This window comes from Fusarium oxysporum, chromosome VII (genome assembly GCF_013085055.1).
Source record: "Fusarium oxysporum Fo47 chromosome VII, complete sequence".
Taxonomy (NCBI): Eukaryota; Fungi; Ascomycota; class Sordariomycetes; order Hypocreales; family Nectriaceae; genus Fusarium; species Fusarium oxysporum.
This window is the reverse complement of record NC_072846.1, coordinates 3,120,429-3,146,400: the sequence shown is the minus strand read 5'-3', so window position 1 is coordinate 3,146,400 and position 25,972 is coordinate 3,120,429. Positions and strand designations below refer to the sequence as shown.

General features: G+C 48.4%; 6 protein-coding genes across 6 annotated transcripts; 3 read left to right on the top strand and 3 right to left on the bottom strand.

Annotated features, from left to right (window-relative positions):
* Window positions 1-887: 887 nt before the first annotated feature.
* On the top strand, window positions 888-1,634 carry FOBCDRAFT_277213 (uncharacterized protein; the record flags this gene model as incomplete). Its single annotated transcript, XM_054706062.2, has 2 exons — window positions 888-896; window positions 1,326-1,634. 2 exons carry the CDS (start codon window positions 888-890, stop codon window positions 1,632-1,634), a joined length of 318 nt encoding a protein of 105 aa, XP_054562037.2.
* A 5,973-nt stretch (window positions 1,635-7,607) lies between these two features.
* On the top strand, window positions 7,608-10,216 carry FOBCDRAFT_140392 (uncharacterized protein; the record flags this gene model as incomplete). The annotated part of the gene is made up of 6 exons (XM_059608089.1): window positions 7,608-7,772; window positions 7,826-8,663; window positions 8,730-8,841; window positions 8,902-8,965; window positions 9,068-9,546; window positions 9,607-10,216. The coding sequence occupies 6 exons, from the start codon at window positions 7,608-7,610 to the stop codon at window positions 10,214-10,216; spliced, it is 2,268 nt and encodes a 755-aa protein (XP_059465449.1).
* A 3,415-nt stretch (window positions 10,217-13,631) lies between these two features.
* On the top strand, window positions 13,632-14,645 carry FOBCDRAFT_139028 (uncharacterized protein; the record flags this gene model as incomplete). Its single annotated transcript, XM_054706058.1, has 4 exons — window positions 13,632-13,704; window positions 13,761-13,857; window positions 13,913-14,173; window positions 14,234-14,645. The coding sequence occupies 4 exons, from the start codon at window positions 13,632-13,634 to the stop codon at window positions 14,643-14,645; spliced, it is 843 nt and encodes a 280-aa protein (XP_054562033.1).
* A 1,410-nt stretch (window positions 14,646-16,055) lies between these two features.
* FOBCDRAFT_251881 (S-adenosyl-L-methionine-dependent methyltransferase) lies at window positions 16,056-18,116 on the bottom strand (the record flags this gene model as incomplete). The annotated part of the gene is made up of 7 exons (XM_059610977.1): window positions 16,056-16,215; window positions 16,284-16,849; window positions 17,065-17,180; window positions 17,256-17,260; window positions 17,644-17,759; window positions 17,817-18,018; window positions 18,061-18,116. The coding sequence occupies 7 exons, from the start codon at window positions 18,114-18,116 to the stop codon at window positions 16,110-16,112; spliced, it is 1,167 nt and encodes a 388-aa protein (XP_059465448.1). The 3' UTR covers window positions 16,056-16,109.
* Window positions 18,117-22,184: 4,068 nt separating this feature from the next.
* On the bottom strand, window positions 22,185-23,594 carry FOBCDRAFT_242043 (uncharacterized protein; the record flags this gene model as incomplete). The annotated part of the gene is made up of 1 exon (XM_054706056.2): window positions 22,185-23,594. One exon carries the CDS (start codon window positions 23,592-23,594, stop codon window positions 22,185-22,187), a length of 1,410 nt encoding a protein of 469 aa, XP_054562031.2.
* An 842-nt stretch (window positions 23,595-24,436) lies between these two features.
* On the bottom strand, window positions 24,437-25,287 carry FOBCDRAFT_262757 (uncharacterized protein; the record flags this gene model as incomplete). The annotated part of the gene is made up of 1 exon (XM_054706055.2): window positions 24,437-25,287. Exon 1 carries the CDS (start codon window positions 25,052-25,054, stop codon window positions 24,437-24,439), a length of 618 nt encoding a protein of 205 aa, XP_054562030.1. The 5' UTR covers window positions 25,055-25,287.
* Window positions 25,288-25,972: the final 685 nt, after the last annotated feature.

Genomic DNA, 25,972 nt, shown 5'->3' with positions numbered 1-25,972 from the left:
ATAAAAAACGCGTTTTTTATTGCAATATGGCTACCATATATGAAGCCGCCCAACGGTCATATACTACAAATAACCAAGCCAAATTAGGTCAATCCCCCCCGTTTCTTCACTCTCTGACCCATCTTGGTCCTCAAATTTGTCCACAATCGTCTCCTCTCCGTCGGAGGCGGGTTGATGAGTGAACTCGCCCATAACAGCGTCAACTTCCAGACTCGATGCGCAATGGATTTCCATATATGTATCTTCAAGAGTAAGCCAACCGTCTTCTGTCAAATCTTCCCAGCTGATCACCGTAGAATTAGCCTCGTTGCAATGATCAAGAGGTTGATTCTGAGATTCCGCTATCCTCTCTAAAACCCTTTCGTTCATGTAGATGAACGCCAACTTATCAGCGTTGGCGGGTGTGAGCCTGTTGCGTGCCTTGCTGTGGAGGAAGTTAATTGCTGAGAATGATCTCTCTGAGGGAACCGAATTGGCTATGGTTCCAAAGATTCGGACTGCAAGTGCAGCCAACTTGCTGCCCTGGTTATCAAGAAGCATCCAAGCATCTAATGGCGTCCATTCTTTGAATAGACCAAGCCCCCTGGAGCAAACCGGCCCCCGGATTGTGCTCGGAAGTGGTTGAATTCTCGAACAATATCAAGGTAATCAGCAGGCTTGACTGCCGACTTGATGAACTGAAGCACTTTCATCATCATGTGTTCTTCAAGCTTAGTCCCAACCGTGTCAGGCCTTAACGCAAACCCCGCATAATGAATATCATATGTCTGTTAGCCCATACAGTTTAGCCATATTGAATACAGCTCGCTGAAATTCACGTCTTGATGTTGCTGAGAATCCTCAAGTGCTTTCCATTCTGCCTTGATCTCCAGCCAACGAGGGATCACATGGCCGATGTGAGCCCGGTCGGCTTCTGAGACGTGCTGACGACTGCTGACAGGCTTAATTATAGCCAAAACAGTCTCTAAGCGTATCCAGAAGTGAGGGCTGTTGACAGACTCCAGCACCCTTGGAAGAAACTCGAGAGACCCGGAGGCTAGCTCTGCCCTCACGTCAGGGCAGCGAGCGTAGGTTTGGAAAGGCTCTTTACAGCGTAAAACTGACCGTAAACCGTTGAATTGGTTGCCCCAGCGTATGATTACGCTAAAGCGAGCGGTTAGTTAGAGCTAGGAGACTTGGTTATGGTACTCAGAATAGGTCGGAGATAACAGCCGCTGCACTTGGCGACGAGACGGTGGCTTCCAGGCAGTATTCAGCTTGCTCAACAGAATCTGCATTCGTTTGGACTCGAATAGGTTAAATGAACGGCTCTTACATTTGTGCAGAACATCTGTGAGCATGGTGCCCACCAATTTCTCCTCGAAGGAGACTGCAACGATGAGATCAGTAAGGTGCAGAAGAGGCTCCGCAAGGTCCTCGAGATGGCCAAGACGGAAATGGCGCGTGTTCAGCGCGAAGAGCCCGAGCTTGCCAAGGAAACAGGTGAGATGGTCAAGGTCCGAACGCGACGACCTATCAGCATGCGTCGCGACATGTCCGTCGGCCTCAAGGAGGGCAGCCCAACACCTACAAAGGAGCTGGAGCCCGCCAAGCTAGAAGAGCCATGTTGCGGTAGTGATATTGGGATAATCTGATGGATTTGAACAAAGATAAAAGGGACAAGGAACAGGAGAGCAAAAGTTGCCGCGAGGTGATACACAGAGCAGGGGCTTAAATAATCGAGTTGAACTGTACAGACTCCAATTTCATTAAAGAGAGGAGAGTATTTGGTAGAAACCAAGCACTGGTTACTTTGGCGTCTGGTCAGGGTCTTAAATGTCTCATGAAACTGAACATGACTCCTGTCCATACCACAGCAAGGTGCTGTTTGGGGCAAGGCGCGCTGTTCAAGCCACCAATTGTCTCTTTTCTCGTCCCCTTCCCCCAAAAAGAAGGATAGCGTCCTTTTGCTTATTCCTGTTGGTCCTGATGTCTTTTACACTAGGGTCGTGATTAGGATGTGGTCTAATCGGCAGGTCCGCAGACAAAGGTACCCCCATTTAAAATGTCACTGCTACTCTTTTTCTACGCGCGACATGCATGGGCCAGGGGCGATGAGCCAATCCACTCAACACTTGTGCCTGAACGTACCGCCTCACATGACCACTTAATTGTGCATATGCAACGCACCTCTCTCGTGCAGTCCAGGTACATACCCCAACTTGGCTGCGAAAGTGATCAGCGACTGCGATACCGATGCAAACTCAACTCTGACATCCGCACTCCCACCTGCCACCCACGCTTCGTCCCACCCAGGGGGTCTGCTAAACAAGCCATTCAGAGGCAGCATTTGCTTGACAGGGGCCTCCAGATTGGCCAATCCGATGCAAGCACCTGCCTTTGTCACCGATCTCACGGATCCTCACCGACCTCTTACCCTAAACTATATATCAATCAATCAACGGGCACCTATATTCAACTCTCTCTTGTAAAAAATTTTCCTTGGCACCCGCTGTTAGCGTTTTGCTAGGGTAAAGAATTTTTGCAGTCCAAAATGGCAGCAAAAGCAACTGTGGAGCTAACGGGACCCTAACAGCTGCTGGAAGAAAGGGATTCAGAGAGTTGACCTTTCTTCGTGACGAGTGTCTTCAACGACACTGAGATTCGCGAGCTCTTGACATCGCCCCCGGGCGCCATTTCATATGTGGTATTTGCGACTTCTTCTCACCTCGACATTTCGGCTTCGCGAGCCTGCGACATTCCGGCCTCTGTGCCCCTCGACTTCCCGTACGACCGACTTCTGCAGCCTCGGCTGCCCAGACGACATTCGCAGCATCCTGCTGCTTGACATTGAGGGTCATCGCACCCTCACTCTCACTTTCGCCTGCAGTTCAACGCTGCCTCGACCGACTACTGCAGCTTTGGCTGCCCGAACAACACAAGCAGCCGCCGGCTGCTCGACTTTCTGGGCCCCCTGGTGAACTCGACCTTGAGGCACGGACCCCACATGGTTCGTTGCCCTTTTTGCAGCTCGGAAGCTGCTTGACCGATCTCCGCAGTCGCGTACTGCCCAGAGACCCTCTTCTTCTTTGCAGCCTCGGCTGCTGCCTGGAACACCGCCAGGCTTCGACAATTTGTCTCACTGGCTGAGACCACGTGACAAAAACCGCTGGGTTGAAACGGTACAGAGCTTACCTGGAGACCATGGAACGGGGCGGTTGCCTCGTCTACAGAGCAGCGTTCTGGCCGCCTTGGGTTGCAGCTACTGGCGATCTTAGGGATCATGGACTTCCTGCCCCAGGGTATGGAAAGCTACTTGATCTATCTGTACAAGAGAATTCTAAGCTGGAGAGGAATAGTTCCCGCTGACGGGATGACCTCTTGAAAGTAAAGCGCCTTTGTGCCGATGATATGCTGGATGAACTAGATAGAAGCGTTGCTCGAGGGAAGCTCTGCTGAGATCAACTGTATTGATGTTCATGGGACGTGCTTCACCGACAACTACTGTAGAGCTGGCTACGAGTAGAGAGGTGCCTCTTGGGGGTAATGAGTACAGAAAACGCTCGAGCATGTATACGGCTCCGATCCAAGAGGCCTTGCAGATGATCCGAGCGAGAATCAGCACGGCAGCGATTGTAGATAGTTTAGCTCAGCACGTCCTGTGCTCCGTTAGGAGACTTTTTGGGGCCTACGGCCCCCCGGACGAAAAATATACATACATACATACATACATACATACGGGCACCTATATTGAATTGAATTGCATTGACTTATGTAATCCGAAAAGCAGGATTGAATTGAATTGATTTGAATTGAATCAATAATATTGCATCTATATTGAAACCCGTTGATTGATTAGCAAGCCTGTCTGTCACTAGAGAGATACACCGGCTCTTTGAAGCGAAGCGAGATACCACCAAGGCAGAGCTCCGTAACGCCTTGACAGCGGTGCACATTAGCTTCGGTCTCTGGTCGTCACCGAATCGCTTTGTAATCATGGCTGTATTTGCGCACTTTATCGATCAACTGGGGCGACAGCAATCCCCGCCTGCTGGCTCTGCGTCGTCAATTTGGTGCTCATAGCGGCAAGAACCCTGCCGGTTCTCTGGTCGACATCGTCCACGAATGGGAGATTGAGGGGCGAGTTGGCTGTGCCATCTCTGATAACATGGCGGCAAATGATACTTGTCTGTACCACATGTACCAGCAGCTCGATCCATCGATGAGGCCTGTTGATATCAAGGCCCGCCGGATGCGATGCTATGGGCACACGCTCAATTTCGTCGCGCGAGCCTTTCTCTTTGGCAAAGACGCCGGCTCGTTCGAGCTGGAGTCTGACATCAACAGCATGCGCGGCCTTATTGAGCAGGACCTGGATCATTGGCGCACAAAGGGCCCCATTGGTAAGCTCCGCAATATTGTCAAGTTTATCCGTTCGTCGCCGCTGCGGAGTGAACTGTTCAAGCGAATAGCCCGGGAGCAGGATTACGAGGGATATCGGCTCTGCGAGGAATCCACGGCCGAGCTCGAGGTTGTCATGAACAACGAAACACGGTGGAACTCAACGTACATGATGATTGAGAGGGCTTTGCGAAAGCAGACAGGCATCAGGGCATTTCTCTTTGCAACTCAAGAAGAGGAAGACGGGGCAAGACGGATCCCGGCGGATGACATATTATCCAGCGAAGACTGGCGGGTTCTTGGCGAAGTGAACGAGATTCGCAAACCTATATACCTTCAGACGATGCGGACGCAAGGCTGGGGTAAAGGTGACAGCCATGGACGCCTATGGGAGATGTTGATAGGAATGGAATATCTGCTGGAGCACTTTGAGGACTGGAAAGTCTTCTATAGTGACGTTGCGGCGGAGACAGTGGGTGAAACTAATCTGGATGCCGCGGACCGGACTGCAACGGCGTCGGCAAATTTCCGTGAGCGCAACAGTCGGCCAAGCCGCATACGCCGTCTCCCTGCCCGCTTTGGCGAGGATGAGGTTTACGCGCTACCGCAGCGGAGCCAGCCCACGAGATTCATAGAATCTGCCTTACCGCTGCATTCTCGGGCTGAATATTCCACGGCGGAGAAGCGATCAGCGTCCGAGACGTTGCAAAAGAGCACATTACCAGCAGGCCATCGAGCCTATATCCGGGCATCGATTAACAACGGGTGGAAGAAGCTAAATGAGTATTATGACAAACTCGGAGAATCTCCCTTGTTTGCGGCAGCGACCATTCTTCATCCGAGGTTCGGGATCAGCTGGTTAGAGGCCACTTGGGTCTCTGAGGAACAACTCTCCTGGGTTCGTGATGCCAAGGTTGGAATCAAGGACTACTTTACCCGTTGGTACGACGCGAACCAGGGACTGTGTGAAGAAACAATGAAGTACGACGCAGCGCCAAGGACGATGGGCCAAGAGGATGATCAGTACACTCAGTGGATTAACAGCAAGACGAAGAAAGCGTTTGCGACGAGCGGCAGTGTCGGCGAGCTCGAAAGGTATCTCCGTCTCGAGCCACAGGATACGCAGGATGCTATCGAATGGTGGAGAGACCAAAGGGCTTCGTTTCCTTCACTGAGCAGCTTTGCCCTGGATGTCTTTGCTATTCCAGCGATGGCGAGCGATTGTGAGAGACAATTCAGCCTAGCGAAGCTGACGTTGACTTCTCAGAGGCTCTCGATGGGCGCAGATACATTGGAACATGTTCAATACCTGAAGAACTGGGTCAGGCAGGGCGGAGTAAAGTTGGGCAGCTGGGTCGGTAGCTGACTTTTGGTGTGCACGAGGGGGACGACTTTGCGCAGGGGTCTCCACCTATAGAATTGATATAGAATATCAATCAAATCAAACAAATCAATTTTGAGCTCGAGGGCTGTCAATCAAATCAACTTTGACCTCAAAGTTGATTTGATTGACATATGATGAGCGCTGAGTATCTTATTACGTCCAACCTGGGTGGTCGATTCCATCGCGGTAATCTGAACTTGGAGTGGGTAGCTACGCTTGCTTACCACGTTCGATTTGGAGATACTATATGAAAACCAGCTTCCCATAAAATTTGAAGCGTCATAGCCGCCTAAAACTAAACTTCCATTTCTTGGGACAGTAAAACTTTGTGGCCCCGCGTCGAGCTCCAGGACTTGATTCCAATCAATTTCGCATTCTTCAGTAGCTGTATCAATGTTGAACTCTCAGCAAACCCGATATGACTTATTGCATGCTGTTATCCCTGGCTGATTAGATCTTCAGTCATGGTCACTGACTAGCCTTGTATGCGCGAACCTGTCTCTACAGCGTATTGGAATGGAGTATCTGTATCACCCTTGGCAATACTGACATATCCGGGGTAAAGAACAGACAGGGACGAAAGAGCCTCAGAGGATGCTGCTGTCCAATTTCCTCTATCAATGAATCCTCTTCGCGAGCGACACTGCGCTAAAATCATTTTAACATGCGTAGAGCCGGTAGCCAGGGTGAGCCATCTGTCCGAATAAACATCGCTCAACTGTATCAAAGTTGAGTTCATGGCAGACAAGCGGGTGGGACAAAACTCTCTCGTCCTACATCATCCCTATTCAATCATTCAATCTACAACAAAGTATGTCAGAAGGTAATATTGAAACCATAATCCTTCGTGCCCTCCAAGCTCATCAAAATGATCCCCGAAATTAAAGATCCGACGCGCTGCAGAGATCTATAGTGCTCAATCTAAGGCAATTGGATTGCTTCTCGACGCCAGCGGTTCTTGGCGGACATGGCTCTTTCGAGATACTCACCAAGTATGGTGCCTTCGAGGCCCTTGGCAAGCGTAGCCCCTGATACCCAGCCCTGACCAACCGTGCCTCCCCTTTGAGTCATATACCGACTCGTCAACGGGTGTAACATGTGTGCCACTGTTGCAAATCCCTACCGCATCGGCACTACTTTGGCTGAACCCCTATCGTGGAAATGCCTCACAGGTAAAGAGGAACTAGAATTGTGGTGCAGGGGTTAGCGGCGCATATCTACCTAGCCATCAAACCATAATGGCACTTTAAGCGACGTAACAATAGGTAGCCATGGCAGTACTTAAACTTTCTTTTGAACTATCCGGGGAGGTGTCAGCTTCTGTTAGCCCTGGACGTTATTCGTTGTCTTTACAAACGCTAAAAACGCCATCTGCGCTCAGTGACACTTCCGCCCACGTCAGCCGCTAACTGTTCAAGCCATGCTGCACGAGTCAAAACCCTTTCTTCTTTGCAAACATGTGTTAAGGAGGAAAGTTCTGTCCTGTCAAGGCTAGGGAAAATGTAAACGATGACTAAAATCCTTTTGACCCGCATTGATATCCTGAACTAATAAAACATTTCTCCTTCGCTTGTTGTTTATATTGCGCAGTAGTGCTGGGTGAAAATATATATTTTATGAAACTTGATTGTTCATTAGTGAGATGAGAGTTCTTCTCAGGTTTTTATCTCTAAATGATTTCATCTAGGACTTTAAACTTTAAATCTAGGACTTTCAGACTGTTAGTCTGAATCCTGAAGGGAAGGGGGATCCCCGGATTTTCCAACATCGCTTACGGCAGTGGACTTCCAAAAGACTGAATACCCAACCAGGCCCAGTTCCAAGTATATTGTGATGAGCCGCCATGGTTTCGTTGTTGTTCCCCGCAGTCCAGCCAGCTGCTCAGCAGCCGTTACAGGCCCATAATTTCGTGGGGTTTGGCGGTGCTGAGGGCTCCTGCGAGAGGCTTGGCAAGAGAATCCGCAGCGTGCAGCAGGCCTGCCAGGATTGTCGCCAGAGGAGAGTGAAGGTTAGTACTCTCATCTTCGTTCACAATTACGGGTTTAACTGGTGCCTGTCTAGTGCGATGGCCGCCGACCACAGTGTGATACCTGTATTGCCAAGGGACGGTCCTGCCACTATGAGTCGCAACAGGGCCACTCGAGAAAAGCCGCTCTGAAATCGCGCCTGCATGCATTGGAGAAGCTCTTCTTTGCATTGCAGGCCAAACCTGGCGACGAAGCGGACCGTTTGCTACAACAAATACGCTGTGCCGACGACGTCCGCACCTTGCTTGATTTTAAAGATGATATGTCGCCACTTGAGGTCAGCAGCTCCACCAGCATCAGCCCAAGCGTCAGTAGTCTCTCGAGCTCCACGATTGGGTTTGAGGAACAATCTCTCGGGTCAGTTACTCCAGCGCAGAATAGCACAAATGCCCCTCTCCTACAGGAACCGCAGGTCGGGGATGATACGCTGGGAAAGGCCGATGTCCCCACTCTCTCCCCGGCACTGAGAGAACTAACAGCAGATGCATCGGCGTTCCTGATAACCGTCTTCATCCCCAGCGCCTCTACTACACAAGCCGCAGTTGAAAGCTTTTTCAGCTCCAGTGGCAAACTATTTCATGTCTTTTCCCGTGAACAGGTTTCAGGCTACTACAAGGATGTATTTGGAAGAGATGGCTGTCCCATACCAAGGCAGAAGACTGCCATTTGCTGTCTCGCCGCAGTTGCAGCTGTTGGTGTCCAGTACAACGCCGGTGACTTTGAGGTCGCTATAGAAGGCGTTTTCTATGACTTGGCAAGGCAATTCTTTGGGAGCTTCATGGAGGAGCAGCCACTCGACGCAATCAAGGTCTGCGCGCTGCTGGCTATGTACAACATCATGAATAAGGCGACTGTTTCACTTGCTTACATTGGTTCGTCACCTCAGTTTCCCTTGCGAGGTCTCATTTCTTTCGATAAGTCTAACTCTGTTTGCACAGAAATTGGTCTGAACATGTCAAAGAAACATAACCTAATTGACAAATGCTACCACTATCCTGGTCTATCCCCAGAGGAATGGGTTGACTATCGAAGGACTTGGAGAACATTACTGTTCTTTTCAAGGCAAGCTGATCTGACTTGATCCACTGACATGAGCTAACTTTGTTTAAGCTGGCTTTCTTCAACTCTTGGGTATATCTCGGGCAGTGAGATATCTTTCCGGGAAGTAGTTCCGGTATTTGAACCTAGACATTTCTTTCATACCCAGCTAAAGCTGACACCAGTACAGTTGGTGGACGTGGAAGTCGATCATGCATCCGATATTAGCCACAGTAAGCTGATTCATGGACCATTTCTATTACCTTTCTTACGGGGTGCCACAGTTGTCCAGACGGAGATGACCAAGATCTCCCTTCTAAACGCGGATATTCTGCGGATGCATCTGTCCTTTAAGGAGCTGCCCAGCCAAGCCATAGCTTCCATAAATAAAGACCTTCAGGACTGGCACAATCAGCTCCCTAGGCAAATGCATCTCCCTAATCTCTACCGCGAAGATCTTTCGGTTGAAGTCCGCCGAAGCATCTTAGCTACTCACTTACTCTTTCTCGGAGCCACAATGCTTCTCTATCGCCGCATTGCCTCACAGTTCGTTCAGCATTCCGGTATTGGCCATGGGTACAGCATTCTATGGAAGCCCATTGAGAATACGTTTCTCAACCATGTGGATCAGGGTGTTACTGCAGCAACACACTCGTCCCGGATATTAAGCCTCTTGCGAGCAGAAGCGGGAATATTCAAAAGATGCTGGCTTGTTATGTAAGCTGCAACCGTCTCCGCATTAGTCCATTTAATTGATCCTAATATTTTCCTCGGTAGCTTCCAAGCATATACCTCTTGCGTTGTGCTCCTCCACTCCGTTGCGCAAAAGCAAGTACACCTCTTCCCTCGCTCATTCTGGGAAGACGACCTCGCCCAAGCCCGCATCTGTCTCGACATAGTCTCCTTCTGCGGCACCGTGGACCCAGTAGCTCTCAAATTTCAGAACTGCCTCGTCCCTATCCACGACAAACTGGCATCTTACATCCGCCCCTCAACCAGTATTAGCAGCCCTTCAAACCCGTTGTCCCTCGCCTACATTTTCGGAATTCCGTCGACCGCCGATGCCGACCACGCCAGCCTGTCCCTAAAGCTCCTAATAATGTTGTGCCAGCCATTCAGCAACGTCGACAGCACATGTGGATCAAACGACAACCTCAGCGCGCTGTGGCAGAGCTTCCCAACACAGCACGAGCAGATGCAGGGGGCTGGGCCGCTCGACTGGAAACTTGATAGCTGCCCTCCGTTCCAGTGGGACCCCCAGGACCTAGGGATTGGCGAAGCGGCGCTGCTGGAGAGCGATAATCGGTTTTTGGGCAGTAGTGAGCCTAGTGGATGGGCTGGGTTCCAGAGTGAAGATGGGTACGAACTCAAGTGGGTGATGAGTTAGATGGCAGGCATGGCGGTGAAGGTTTTCACGGTTGTGGAATTCCAAATAATGAACCAGCCTCTGAAATATAAACCCTCTATATTCTCCTTTACAAATAGCAAGCAAGCTCATTATAAAGTCCTTGAGGTATTGATTTGCGGTCATCCAAATACCCCGCTAGGGTCATCATGAACTCATTCGAAAGGCTTTGAGCTGATATATTAATCTTTAGTATCAATCTCAACATCTACTTCTCCACTCTCTTTAAAGGCGCGGCTACTACTACCTCATGCCCCGAGCTCCAAGAACAGCATAGTTAAACATCTCTAACATATAGTATGGTAAAGAGCTGTGAAATTATAACTAGGCAACTCTTAGTAGGTCATAATATATATAAAAGCGCCCTTTATTATTACGTTTTAATGTAAATAATATAATCTAAAGCTTAATAATTATTAATAGTTTATAAACACTTTTAATTAAGTTTATTAATTAGTTAGTAGTTTTACTTTAGCAATGTATTGAATAAATAGACAATAGCTATAGAGGCTATAAGGGTTAAGGTAATGGGCTCTGGGCTACTGTATATAAGCCTTTGGTTCGGAGTGGTTAGGCATTATATAGATCCACTGGAGCTTCTCATACTGAGGCGCCTCGGTAGCTGGCCCCAATAGATGTTCATATCGTGCCTTGATACCATTGTTATTGCTTTTATATGCTTCCTTAGTACATTTCATTTTGGTTACTGTAGTGCCGCCATGAGCGAACCTCCGAACAGTCTCCAGTGTAGTGAAGTGCCGTACCCCCAGGCCAGATCTGGTGCGCGAGATCTTCTTCAGATCCGTCAAAGCAGGGACAGTTCTCCGTCCGGTCATCATTCCACATGAGTTATGTCCATAACTCTAACAAATAGCCTGTTGGGATCCTCACCCATCCCCACCCCAAGTCATCATTCCATCGCAACGAGACAGCCTTAACAACGTATTCACCTCTTTCTATATCCTTCAAGACCGCTTCATCAGCGAGTAGAACAAAATCGAAGAGGTAATCTGCCATGCCTTGACCCTCATGAGGTCTCGTGCTCACGCGGAGTTTCTGATTGCCTCTCTCTATGACTTCAGTCTCCTTGAACTTTTCGGCGTTGCAGATCAATTCCAAATCGAAGCGTGCGGCGATGGCCATCAACGTTCTGAAGGATCGTCCCGCAAGGGTTGCCGCATAGGTCTCCCCGTGAATTGACCTAGCTTGCTGGTCGCCCCTTACTACCAGACGCGCCTTGCACTTCTGAAAGCGGCCGTGCTTGTCAAACTTGTATACGTAGACCCACATGAAGTCTAGAATTTGGTTTCCTTTCGTTCGAGGGTCGTCTCGAGGAATTTCAGTCCATGATTCCATCTCGTCATGACTCCTAAGATGCGCTGTTTCTGCTTCCTCAAATAGAATTCCCATTGGATGATTGATTAAGTCTGAATGGCTTCGTGGTAAGGGTGGCATATTGTCCTCTTGTGAGGCGAATGATGTAGCCCTCGCCTGTATCGAGGCATAACTGATAGAGTAATCGCGTGTTGAAGTTGATGGGGGATATTGTTGTTGTGGATGAAAACGCGCTAAGGTGCGGGGTGTGTCGGGAACTTTTGGTTCGTCACTGTACATACTGATCCAGCGTCCTTTCTTCCGTCCCCGCCACATCCACTCCAACGGCGAAACTCTATGGCAGCCGCACGTAGAGCTGCATATTTCTAGCGCCTTTGACCACGCAGTCGTAACCGTTGAAACTGTCTTCGTCGTCTGCTCCATGTCCGACGTTCTCTACGACTGGTCAGAGGTCCTGCAGCCGCTCTGGAACGTGACGCTGAGGGTCGTCGCGTACGTCTCCGCCAACTCACTGAGCCCTATGGTGCCGCGGGCGTTTGACTCGCTCAGGGGCGCCGAGGCCCTTTCCAGTCCTTCTCCTCCACATGCCCGACCGCCCTCTCCGCAAGAGACATTATTCAGTCGCTCACCAATAACGTAAAGATACGATGGTCTGTGTCTCATGCCTAGTTATCGACGTCGATCCGATGGATTGGGACCTCTTCGCGTCGCTCGCTCTGGCCTCTTTGGACTACTGATTAGTTCGATCACAACAACTTATATTTCCCAGTTCCTGTTAATAGACTCTTTCAACGTATTTATTTTCTCCCTTAATGTATTTTTCATTTGTTGTCCCCCCAGATTGTCTGCCTGTGGTTTACGTTTTAGAGTTATTCGATTGACATGTGAGTTCCAATCTCCACCAACTGTCATCGAGGCGCTGACTAGCACAAGCCTCAGACCACGACACGAGTCAGGGAAAGTTTTAAAACGCCTGTCCAATCGGTAGCCCATCAACACTTGCTAGGGCTACCGTAAGAAAGCTTCACAGACTTCTAGAGGCTTCTTCTGTACTTGCTACTCATCTTTCTCGCTTGGCGGGTCGTTTTGTTGTGAACGATTAGTGCGCACGTACCTACTCGTCTAATACCACCAATTAGCCACACAAACTCAAAAGTTTGACTAAGCCGGTGTGCAATACTCTCAATCCTATCGGGACGCCGTTGTCATTCAGGGTTCGAGCTATTTATCCCTGCCAGAAAGTGGAGGTTCACACTAGAGGCAAATTCCTCTGGGGAGGGCGGCCCGCGGAAGTTCCCCTCGTTCCGAACCAACTGGCTTGGGCCATCCATGAATTGATTGAGTGGGTGGGTTATCCTCCCTTGGCCACTCTGCTGTCCATTCTCCTTGTATGTAGCTGCTAGCGAGATAAGGTCGTATTATTTGGAAAGTGGCTGCAGACAGTCAACTATCCTACGAAGGACTTCGGGTGCTATGGGATGCCACTCTGGGGCCCTTAAGAGACATGCATGTCTCTTCAACGGTTATAGTTAATTTTCTCTACTGTAAAAGCACGAACATAAGGCAGCCTAGACTGCGACATACGCATATACCCCTCTGCCGCACCAACTAACTGGAGTGTCGCTACATTGCGCCAACACGGAACATGGCAAGCGGTTTGGACAATGATGCTAAATCCCAAGGCCCGGTTCTCTTGTACCTGAATGTATGCCTTATCGTGCTCTCATCCATTGTCATGATCGGGCGTCTGTACGCTCGCGGCTTCATGGCCAGGGCTCTTGGGGTTGATGACATGCTGGCGTTACTTGGCTTCGTGAGACTCCCTGCGAACTTTCCCCACTGCGTCATTGTTGACATGTTTGTGATTTCAGGCCTTGACTGTCGCTATATCTTCCCTCGAGATCGCCCAAGTACAAAATGGATCAGGATCTATGATGAGCACACTCTCTCCTGCACAGCTAAAGGCCTTTTTCGAGGTATGCGCTTATTCCAACCAACCATGACCGGTTCATTTCTTGTTCCAGACTAATAAAGGCGACCCAAGCTTTTACCTGTTGCACAAATGCTGTTTTTCCTGGCGTCTGGCTTAATTCGCCTGTCGATTCTGGTTTTCATTCCTCGTCTAGGTCGAGATCGTACGTATCCCATCCTGTGCCCTGCTCGCACAACCTGACGGTTGAAATACCGATAGGTGTCTTTATACGGTGCGTATGGGGTATCGGCGTTGTCATCGTTTCGATCACTCTGGCAGCATTCATCTTCTTCCTCCTAGAGTGCAAACCTATCGGGTACGTGTGCCTGTTTCTGTCAGTTTGTTCAGTTTATTCTCTAATACTGTCTCAGCGACCTCTTTGACGGCATGAATCCTGATAGAAATTGTGTCAGCCAAAAATCGGAAGCTCATTTAATGTGGGCGGATGCTTTCATCGGGATTTTGATCGATGCCGCGCTATTCGGGCTGCCAATCTGGGTCATCCACAAAAATATGACGTTTGGTTCCAAGGCGATAAAAGTTATTCTCGTCTTCTGTGTCGGTTTGGCTGCCATCGTTATGGGAATTCTTCGACTTGGCTTCATGATAACTACTGACTTTGGCGTTGACACGTGCGTTGCCTGCTTTGGTTGTTCTGCTCCCATTATTAGCCGCTAACCCTATAATTACAGGACTTACAAAATGGCTCGAGTTGCCGCTTGGGTGACGCTTGAATTGCATGTTGGACTCTGGTGTGGCAGCTTTCCTGCTCTTCAGCCTCTGCTTCGCCTTGTTTCCTACAAGGTCGGTCTCCGAAGTCATCTCGATAGTACCAACAAGCCGACTCCTCGAGGTACCGAGACAGGAACTCGGCCTGGTGCAAGTAGATACATCAGGCAGCTTAGTGCAGTTGATCCTGATCCTGAAAGTGACGGCGCGAGTGCAAGAGCTATCGTCTCAGGCGGTGACTCGACGACAGAATTTGTGGAGCTTGGGCACGTGGATAAAGGTATCAAGACGGTGACTGATGTAACTGTGAGGGTAGAAGATCAAGAATGCTCACGAGATAGGAACGAAATGGAAACAACATGGGATGTAATTTAACCTAGGTAGCTTGCCAGAGTATCGTGCTGTCTTTAAATGCTTGTAAAGATCGTGAGCCGTTGTCCCCGCTGATCTACGGCCCAGGCCCTACTGTACTACTGTACCAAATACCACTGGTACTAGCATCCAATACCAATTTTTGCGGTCCGTGCGCCCTCTACAACTTTCCAGGACCCCCGGTGCTGATTCCCTGTCACCACAAATAGGAAGCATCTTTTGTATTACGAAAGGTGCGCCGAAAACTCAATTTGGAAATTTTGGGCGTTGTATCCCCTATTTATATGATTCCATTGGACCTAAAAACCTGATGCCGGCATCCATTCCACTCAGCGCTCTTGGTTAATGCGTTTTTGCCAGTATCATTGTCGCACTTAGGGTGCTTAAAGGGTTAAAGTGAATATGATGAGCAGCAGCAAAATGTTTTTTTTTTTGATTGTTCTTCAGTTGTTACTTGTGCGGGGTATTCCATCCCGCAGAGTTACTGAAAGCATATAGGTAGATTACTACGGTAATACTGTTGTTTCCTGAGGCCGTGATGATCATGCCTACCCTGAGACATTATGCTTTCAAGTTATCGTCGTAATAGAAGTCCTTCGGACTGAACAAACAAAGCAGTGCTTGCATGTTGCCTTCCAATTTTCACGCTACAGGAGAAACTAGCTGCTGGCGCTGCCTCTAATGCATCGGGAGCCATGAAAACGGGGTCCAAACCGGATGGTTGGGCAGATTTCTATAACTTTTGGCATTCTATTATGCAGTCACCTACCGAGGCAATTTTAATAACCGCGTGGCAGCATATAAAAAAAAGTATCTTCCAAATCATTCTAAAGAGGTTGTATATATAAAGAAGACTTGGCTTGAACCGTACGAGGAAAAACTTGCCAAGGCCTGGGTCGATCAGCATATACCGGTATAACTTTGTTAGGATGTTTGAGAGGAACATCAACTGTATACACTCTTTGCTTTCTGGAGGACATTATCCCTTCCGATAATCTTAGCATAGCTTTATTCATCTATTCTAAGGCCCTTTTTGTGGGACAGTGCTTCAAGAGTAACATTTTTCAGGAAAGAGTAGGAGGGCGACCCTAAATTCCCCATCTGCGCCCGGGTTCCTCACAGCATTCGTGCTCAAAAGAAGCAATATAACACCAAAAACATACCATTCAGACCCAACAAAGGGTCTATGAACTAGACCCCATAGTTTCTTGATATCATCCAATTATCAAAACCTCCCTGGCAAAAGAACCAGAAAAACATCGTAACCTAGACGTCCCACGGATGTCACTGCAACAAGCCAGCCCGATCCATCCTTGGAGAGGGGACAGGGCTCCCCATTCTGTGCCAAGTATCGCGAACCATATGCTGCTGGTTATTGATTACATCAGGGCCAGCTTCGCAAGTGACCTTTTCGTGAAGGCAACCTCGCGGGTCGTGTTCAAAGTGCGTCTGGTCAAACCGGAGGACCTACTTTATCGTGGGAAGAGAAGATTCGGATGCGGAGGCTGAAGCTGAGGCCGACTTTGACGACGTGGATGAACTATTTAACGGCTTTTGGGCGCAAATAGTTATTCTGGATCGCAATTGTAAGCATAAGAGTTTTTGATAAGTTCTCAGATGGAGGGGGCGGATGGTACTCACAGCGTCATGAAGGAATGGTATTGTGTGTTGCCAATCTCTTTCCGTACATCAACCAGAAACGACTTGACTTGATCCGGAGACCAGCCTAACGCTTGCGTAAAAACAGGCATTGTTAATGGCTCAAGAACAAGCAGCCAGTTCTGCGTCATTAGATGGCCTATGCGCTGCAACCTTTTCCCAGGATAGCACGCATTTGTCGGCGCGCCGTTTCTGGTCTCAATGATATGCTCAAAGCCTGTTTCCTGTAGCAATGGCTTGAATTTATTCGGGTAGTACAGCGTTGTACCAAAACTGCGCATTCCTTGCTCTAGCAGATCATTCCATTTGCGGAATGCGGTGCCGTCCAATGAATGATTTGGTGACTGTAGAATTGCGATCCATTCCGTAAATTCGACCCATCCTCCAGGCTCCAGGTTGTCAAAAGTCGATTGGACTAACTTCTTTTTATCCTGAATATCGCCAAGTTGTCGAATGTGAATAAAATCGAAGTTACCGCCGCCGGTGAAGTCCCAATCATGCGTAATATCCATTGCGATAAAGCTACAGTTAGATCTGGTATAAGGCGGCTGGACCGGATCAATGTCCACGGCTAGAACGGAACAGTAAGGGTGCTTTTGGGCTACCAACCAAGGCCACGATTGTTAGCTTCAATGGCCATGGCACAGAAGGACATGAACGGGGAAGAAAAAAAAAAAGACTTGCCAAATTCCTAAATACGGCAAAATGGCAAATGTCAGTAAATGATGCAAATCATTACATTCGTTCAATGATAAGAACTTACCAATGCCCATGCTCCAGGGCCAGTGCCAACATCAAGGACCCGCCTCGGCTTTGATGAGATAGGTGCTAAATGAAGCTGCCCTTCGAAGACATCGATGATGACGGTGTGCTGAATGACTGGCGCAATCTGTCAGCAAGCACACAAGCTAAAGGGTAGCGAGGGGGTGACGCGCCCGGGGCCTCAACCCATACCATTTCTGATTTGTTCTTGCTAAAACGAAAGCGCATTAGCACACGAGTAATTAAGATGCGTGCTATCGAATAGTATGATTGATGGGTGAGACGGGAATATACCTGGCTGTTTGGCAGCAAGCCGTAACCTGTGAATTGTTTGATTAATTCTCGGATGCCAATGGCCTGTCAGAACTGGGAGACGGACGAACAGAGGATTTGTTGAACTTCTTGACGAAAGATTGAAAGAAACGTTTGGAACGTGACCCACTGACCCGAGTGGAACTACTTTGCCAAGTCAGCATGAGCAAACAGATGAACCAATCAGCCAATCTACCAGTATGGTAGGTGATATTCGCAGCTAATGAAGTGATACTGAACTAATAGCAGCATAATGGGTAATTCTTACCGTTCCAAAGGCCGATAACTCGTCATGTATTCATCTGAAGAATCAGAAGAGTCATCTAGATCCTCCTTGGGCCGAAGACTGCTTGGCTGATCAACGGCATGGTCTTCAATCGTAAGCTATTTCTCAACAGTCAAAACGCCATCGAATCGCAATTTGGCTCATGGAATTCCCACATCATCAACTCCGGCTCTTGCAGCCGCTGTCGGGGAAAGCGTTTGCCGGTCCCATCCGCCTGAGCGACGTGAGCGTCCGCTCACGGGTGTGCCAGGGATACCCCCGCTCTGGCTTTGGATTTGGCTGTCACTAGACACGCTAGGCGCATAGTTCGACGAGGAGGCGGCGGTGAGTGCCGACATCGAGGTTTGCGCAAGGGGCCTTATCATGACTGATGACTGCAGAACTAGGGAGTCAGTGGACCTGCCACCACTTCTCGTCGAACTTGAGCCGTGCCCATTGTCCGTTGCGTAAGCCATTTGTTGTAACGAGAGTGAAAAATAAAAGAAAGAAAGTGAGAAATGGAAAAGAAAAAAAAAGTCGGTAGTTAGGCCTTCGCTGATCGATTTGCTGCAGGAATTATATTCGCGGTTCCGACGTTGTCGAGTCAAACTTATCGAGCTAATGGGTCGGAATGGATGGGGGTATGTTGCTCTTCTATAATTTCTTCCCTCCCGTTTGGTACTGAACCCATCCTTCTTCTTGTCTCATTCTCTCAGTGGTCATCCGAGTCTAGCCCTGTCCGGTTAGCTCAGAACCCTCAACGCGTCTCCACTAACAACGGATCAGGAGGATTCTCGCTAGCTCTAGTGCAGTTTAGAGTTTATCACATTTTTATCACATTGGTTCAGTAGCCTATCCCTGGTTATATGTAGATAGTACGGAGGCTAGGAGGGAAAGAAAACACCGAACTCGATATCTGCGAACTTTGGCGTGAGCGAGTTCGGTATTTTCTTCCCCCCGTGAGGAGGTTAGGCTTAAAAGCTCTTACGTGCTAGGACCGCCACTTAATTACTCCCAGAAACCCTAATAATATTAGGCTACCTAATTTTTACAGGGATCTACTATCTCCTAAGAGGTCATAAGGCTCCAATGCGGTCATGACGAGGGGGTGTAGCCATTTAAAATGCACAGAATAGAAGGTACTTCTACCGCCACCTAATCTACGCGGTGATAAAAGTACCAACAATTTCCATCGTCACAAATCGCTACATCACACACCTTACAGCCGTACCTAGTCTGTTTGCCTTGCACCTGCTTCTTGTATTACCGCTGATTTCACTGAAAGAGTGCCGTTTTGGCCGTTTTGACCTTATTTGCCCTTGTCGGAAGACAAGGCAGGCTAGACACCTTGCCTTACGGCCTTGGTAGACATAGTTGATGTTCCTGTCTATGTGTTTTTGCCGTGTTTCTTGATCATTGATGTACTCTTCAGTCCCTAACCGATATCTCTTTTTTGCTTGACTTACTTGATATATTTGTTGAATAAGGTGTTTGAAATGTACTTCCGCCAATCCTCCTGTGGCCTACATCTCTCCCATTTTGGCTGGGGACCATGTAGTTGAAGGATATAGCTGTTAGTAAGTGCAACATCAAGGAGGAAGGTCCATGTAAGTGCCTGCCAAGCCCCCCGGCATAGGGGTGATCATAGCTTGTGTGTGATTCAATTGGTCACCTCGGTCAACGTGGTTCATTTCATCGTCATAAGCAGCAGCAGCTGGCGGGATTGGAATGAATTTAGTGGTCTCCTCACCAAAAAAGTGCTGTATTGGCCGGGCTTGTAGGTGCTCTACGGATGGCTTATTCCTCTTCTTATCGGTACGCGTATCGCCTTGGAAGAGGGTTACAAGAAAGAGCACAAGGCTGTTATCCTTCCAAGCTAGTTAATTGACCTAGGCACGAGAGAAAGAGATAGGTTAATAAGGAATATATATATAAATGGGAATTGATAGAGCGGCATGACGGTTTTGATACAGAGGCATGACCTTACAGCGGCATGACTTTATAACATTCAATTGGTCAGTTCTTCGCGGACCCATAAATACTTCCTGACGAACCCAGCGTGACCAGCTCTAATAACATGACCTTATTCTTACCTCAAGCTCTCCCAGTGCTCAAGATCTTGGCAAAGTAGGATGTCTCAAGAAGTCTCGTTTTGAATGGAAAATTTCTTGCTCTGTTTATTGCTCAGGAAACATGTCTAACGCTCTACTCTCTGACTACTATAGAAGGAAGTATATTTTCATCGCTGTCAACTAGCTCCCATTGACTCCTCGTCCTCCGGATGCTAGGTTGTGTCCTCCGACCGCTAGCACGGACTCCTGTTGTTCGTCCAGATCCGAGGGTGTCTGAGTGACTTCGTGTCTGACACTGAGTCGGTATGCTGCTTACATTACTATTGGCCTGCGTGTTATTATGCTGGCTTGCTTCCAACGAGACCCTGGTGAGTGTAGATTTATTGACGATTCGCGGCGGCCGACCTCGCTTACGGCCTGCTGGCTGTCTTGCTGCTAGGCTGGCCAGTTGACTGACGTTTTGGCTGCTCCCGCCAACGGCCATTCTCGAAGGCACAGGCTGCGCGGTATTCTTGGGTCTGCCACGTAGAGCAGTGGCAATCCTAGGATCAAGAATCCGTCGGTATGGATCTTGGGATGATGAATCTCGTAGTCGCCAATGTGGATGGACATCATATCTAGTGAAAGACGTTGCAGATCCCAGCTTCGCATAGACTTTATGACAACAAGGGACCCCAAGCTCGACAGAAACCGAGCAGTCATCGTTACAGTCTGAGAGAGGCTCTGGAAAGGGACTCTTCCCGGTAGGCATCGCCTTACGAGCAATACGATATTGCTTGTTGGTCAACCCAAGCGCCTTCGATGAAATTACTGTTGGTAGATCACCTAGGTAGTCTCCACTTGATCCTAGGTATTTACGGGCAGTAAGAACCTCATCCTGTGCGCAGGCATCCTTGAAGTCACGTTCTTGATCTTTCATCATGTCCTGCATTGCTTCGACGAGTCGATACAAGTGGCTCATGCCGTTCAAGAGATAGCTCTTGATGTTGTTGTTGCTTGCCTCTGTTCCGGAGGTGACGCGGATACCAAAGTTGCAATGCTTGCGGAGGAAGCAGCGTGCCTACTGGGCCCTAACCGGCAGATAGGTCCCATGGAGATAGCGTAGGATGGCTCTTTGGTCATCAAACTTCTTGCAAAGGTCTCTCCACGCCTTCTCGTGGGCCTCCTCTGTTTCAGCAAAGAGTACACGCTTCCACATCATAAGAACCCCTCGGTAGGTGTGAGGAATCTCGTCACCGGTAAGCGCGTGGACCAGCTGTTTGTCCGTAAGTCTGAGCTCAGCCTGTGTCTGAGGGGCTGAATCCTCCCAGTCACTGGCGTCAGGGCTACTACTGCTCTTCCGTTTCTTAGCCCACTTCTGCTTCGATTTAAGCAGGACATTCGAGTTAATGTGATAGATGCAAAGTTGTTGCTGCACATCAGGAAACTGATCATTGAGGGCGGCCTTCATAGAGTCGTCGAAGTCGGTGATAATGACATCAGGTTGCCTAATAGAGTGCTGGCCTATAAGCGGGCGAATGCTCTCAGCGAGGAATTGGAAGCCTTCTCTTCTCTCATTGTCGATCAGGCCGAAGGCTGCGTTGAATACAGTCCCAAGACAGGTCTGACCAGTGGCTTGGAATAAGGGAAGCTTGAATCGATTAGTATTGTATGTGTTGTCAAAGCTTATGACCTCAGGGAACCGCTTCCACATCTGGATACAATAAGGAAACGTCCAGACAAGACCAAGTAGACGGTTTGGTTGGTCATCAGCCCACTTGGCAAGATAGGGAATCTCCATCTCGTCGAAGAGCTTGATTAATGCCGCAGTAGGTGTGTAGCTATTTAGCTTTTCCCGGTTGATGAGCGCGCGGGCGTTGTAGATATCCCTCTGAGTAAATGACGATTCAGGATGTTGCTCTTCGACCACGGCCCGACCATCACGAGCCCGGATGCCGACTCGACGACTTGTTAATTCAATGGTTGCCCTTACTGGCGTAGTGAGTCGTCTATGGGAGGGGTGCGCAGATGATGTGATACTAGGTCCATGGTTATGCTGGCTGTGTTCCAAGTTTGGATGTTGTCGTAGAAGCCATTTGCCCTCTTCCAGGGCTTCAGCAATTACCATCCACTTACAGCCACACTTCCGAGATTTACGTTGTCGAAGGCCTGCGCCTTTTGAAGCCCCTGGCTGTCCAAATCGATCACACTGAAGCGAGTATCTTATCCGTCGTCCTTTATATGAATAGGCATTCCTTCGAACGATGCCAAACCCGTTTTCTTTCGCGAACAAATTGACCAAGTCGAAGAGAGCTTCAGCCGATGGCGCCGGATCGCCTGGACTAGGTGGGTTAGGGATTGGGCCTGGAAAAGGTGAAGAGATTTGTTGAAAAAATAGTGATTCTGGTGATTCGGCCCTTGGTGATACTTGAAGAATCTGTGTAGGTGACTTGCGCGGTGGAGAGTACCGTAAGTCTAACTGCTATAAATGAACTAACAGAAATATATTTCAGAACCAAGAGACAAATGCCAAAGGCTCATTTGTTGACGTGACGAGTAGTTTGAAAGCGGACCGCCGGCATGAATAGTTAGCAGATGAACATTGTCGGAACTCACGACACCAGATGCCTCTTCACCGTTATCAGGGTTAACGTCGTCGTAAGAAAATGCATAGCCCCTGCCATCAACCTCATATGAATGGACAATCCGGCTATAGTGATTAGTAGGGTTTACCGTGTAGTGTGATGTCTGACCTAAGCTCGGCTGCATAAACCCGCCATCGAGTAACAAAGTAGATCGTACAAGACCGGCACACAAACGTGGAACAATAGCAGTATGAATTATACTATCGTTCTCTGAGATAGCAAAAGGTCCACTGTTGCAGCCCCAAATGTCTTTATCATCAGGTTTAGGGAGTCCGCGCTCGTGTCCGTCACACTTCAGTTTGTGATCTACAATCCTGCATTTGACCATGCCCGCTTTAGACTGCGTATCTATTATGAGATCCCGAGCGATGTATCTCTCCCAAACACGGTCCACATAGGTTTTCCAATAACTTCCAAATATCTCGGGATCGACATCATGCTGATTACCAGGAGATAATACTCGGATCGGCTTTCCCGCAGTGTCTGCAATACAGAGCGAGGTCCACTTATGATTGTCTAGCTTTCTCTGTTTAATTAGATCGTCACAGATCTTGTTGACAGCATCTGCTTCGAGTCCTGCTGTAGTTTGGGTACTCCCATCTTTTGCAACAAGCATCATACCAAGAACAAGACCAACAAAATCCACATAGCTTATGTTGGCGTAGAGAAGATTTCTGATGTAAGTAAATTCTACGAAACCCCAGCTCACGTTTGCGTTAGGATCTCGAAGATTTGTGACCGAAGGCTGAACTAAGCTGTTACCGTTATCCCTGTCGACGACGAAAAATTGCAGGTCATCATTCGAAATGTAGATACGACCAGAACGAATAAAGGACGGAAGTGTAATTCTTAGCGATTCACCCTTCGCAGGTAGAGATATGGCAACCTCCTCTGTGACCTTGACAGGTAGGCGAGACCCTCTAGCGTCAGGATAAATAAGCTTGCCATCGTGGAGGGCGAAAAAGACCTTGCCGCCGGAGTCTAAACCCGTTATATAGGCTTTTACACTACTATTATCGAAATTATTAACGAGTCTTATCGATAAAGCACGCGAGTCTAAGCCACGGCCTGTTAGAACAGGATTCGTATTCTTGGAGAGCCTTTCAGAGAGCAAATTGTCGGGGGTGACTTCAATGTCCTCGGGCCCTCCTGGGTCGACCTTGATGAACCCTTCTGGAGTGAAGAAACGTCTATGAGAGGATGGAACAGTTGCGAATGAGCTCCTTAGCAGAACGACTAATACAAAGATAAGACGCATGTGTAACAGAGGAACAAAGGGTCAAATCTAGAACTAGAATACTAGACAGGGTACGATCAGTCTTTGACAGCGCTGAGTTGCTATGACCCTCAGTGTAGCATGGAATGCACGTATACTTATAAAAGCTGGTGGTGAGAAGAGAAACCGTTAGAAATTTATGACTATTGCCTATTAACGGCCGCTGGTTCACTTAGCACTATGATTCTCAAGTCACTGCCCGAAGGCTCTGAAAACATTCCCGCCTTGCGCCGGGCAACGTGAAGAATTTGTAAGCTCCCCACCTTAATTCATTTGCTTTACGCCAACGAGCCCATATGGCAGCGAACATCTCGTGAGCAGGATAAGTGTCAGTCTGTATTGACTGTGGCAACCAATCCAGCATTCTACGTGATAAAGTCCCGCATTGCTTTACGTATACATACGGAGGTGGACTTTTGGATATGCTTTTGTTAGTGCTTTCTCCTGCGCCATCCTTTCTGCTTACTGTATTCTTCTTTATCCTCTAAGCCCTGGTCTGCTTACTTTCGTTGTTGTAGAAAATAATTAGTGGACAGCCTAGCTCTGCTTCGAGTATTCAACGGCGGTTTAATGGGACGTCCTTTAACCTATTTCAACTAAACTTATGCAGTACAATCAAATAGGTGTTCTTGGTCTTGTTGAAGAGAGAAATCTCTGTGGTCAGCACAGGCAGGACTTATGCTCGCTCTAGTCTTATGACGGTAAGAGACGGCGATGGAGAGGCAAAATGGGCAAGCTGCCCGCTGATTGTCCGCCAACACACAAATCGCATTTTAGTAGGTAAATTTCCTAAAATACATGACCCAGCACCAAAGTATGAATCATCATACTATCGGAAGTCCTGGTAGCATCCTTCGTACACTATCATTTAGCCGCTGAATGGTCTTGTGCTTGTAAAGCTTTGGTTTATTATCTCCTGCCACATCCTCAAAATTCTTAGTATAATAATGGAAAGTCTGAATGGCTGTAGTCGCAAGAGCAGCGTTGCGCTTCATCTCATATGGCGACTTCCTATTGGCCGCAACCCAGCCCTCCCATATCTTCACAGTCTCGTTGGCGGAACGTATGCATGCCATGTTGAACTTTTGAAGATTATCCATGCGACGTTTGGCCCGGTGGTTATCGATGGGTTTGAATGATCGCTTGCAATGCTGGGAAAGATCTGAGTTGCTGTGGCGATGTGATCTAGCTTGGCTCAGATCAACAGCAGAGTTTGTCGGTATGGCCAGTAACTTCTTGGAAGCTGGGGTAGGCCTGGCTACTGTAGAGTCTTGCCCAGGTCTTCTCCGTTCTAGATGACGAAAAGGATATCGTCGCGATCCCTGCTCGGTGGAGATGGACTTGAACAAATTGGCGGGCGGCTGATTGTGAACGTCGCAAGGTTTGACATTCTTTGAATACGACGTAGAGGAAGACGTCCTAGAGCTTCTGGTGACTGCCATCCTGGTTGGGAGACCTGGTTGAGTTGACTTCTCCAGCTGGCCTGGTCTGATTGTCGAGCCTGGTTCGTGACGTTCTGTACTACAACTCAGCAATTCCTCCTTATCGAGCGAGCTTCGTGTTACACCCAATCGCGTCGTGGCGAAAGGCTCAGACGCCGTAAAAAGGTGCGAGTGTTCGAGGGGGCGAGTTGTGAATCAAAGCATGGGAAGATATGAGAGTTTATAGGTTGCTGTAGACCATCCCTACGCTTGTTTTAGGGGGCGCTGGGCGGCCACTTGAAAATCCGGCAGGCGCTGCGCGCCTCGAAATTGATTCCTGAGGAGGTTATCATTGGCGTGACAAATTACGCCAAGTGGGGAATACTAGCCTGCGGTCCCAGGTCAACGTGAGACAGGCGCACAGTCCATGGCCAGACCCTTGTAGCAATGTCTTATGGTTACAACGAAGCAACAAAAGCAAGGATCTTGGCTTCATATCTGTCGCTGCAATTGGATTGGTTCTGAAGGAGGTTACCATTTCAATGGAATAATGTGCCTGCTATGTACCATGATGACCGGCTAAACCGTAAGCAGACTCGGAGATCGGTGCATACTGTTCTAAGTACTTATGGGACATTCCCAGGCATCTCTAATAGTTAACTACCCATAATGCATCCCCTTACTTAACACTGGGCCCTTCCAGCCCCCTAAGTGTTGTTTATATTGCGCAGTAGTGCTCGGTGAAATATATTTTATGAAACTTGGTTGTTCTTATTGAGATAAGAGTTTAGGATTGTACAGGCTTGTCAACAAATAAATGAAATCAAATAAATTCAAATAAATTCAAATCAAATCAAATCAAATCGAGTCGAAATGAACTCAAATCAAATCAAATTGCAGGAGCCGAATTTATTTGGATATCTGGATTCATTTGGATAG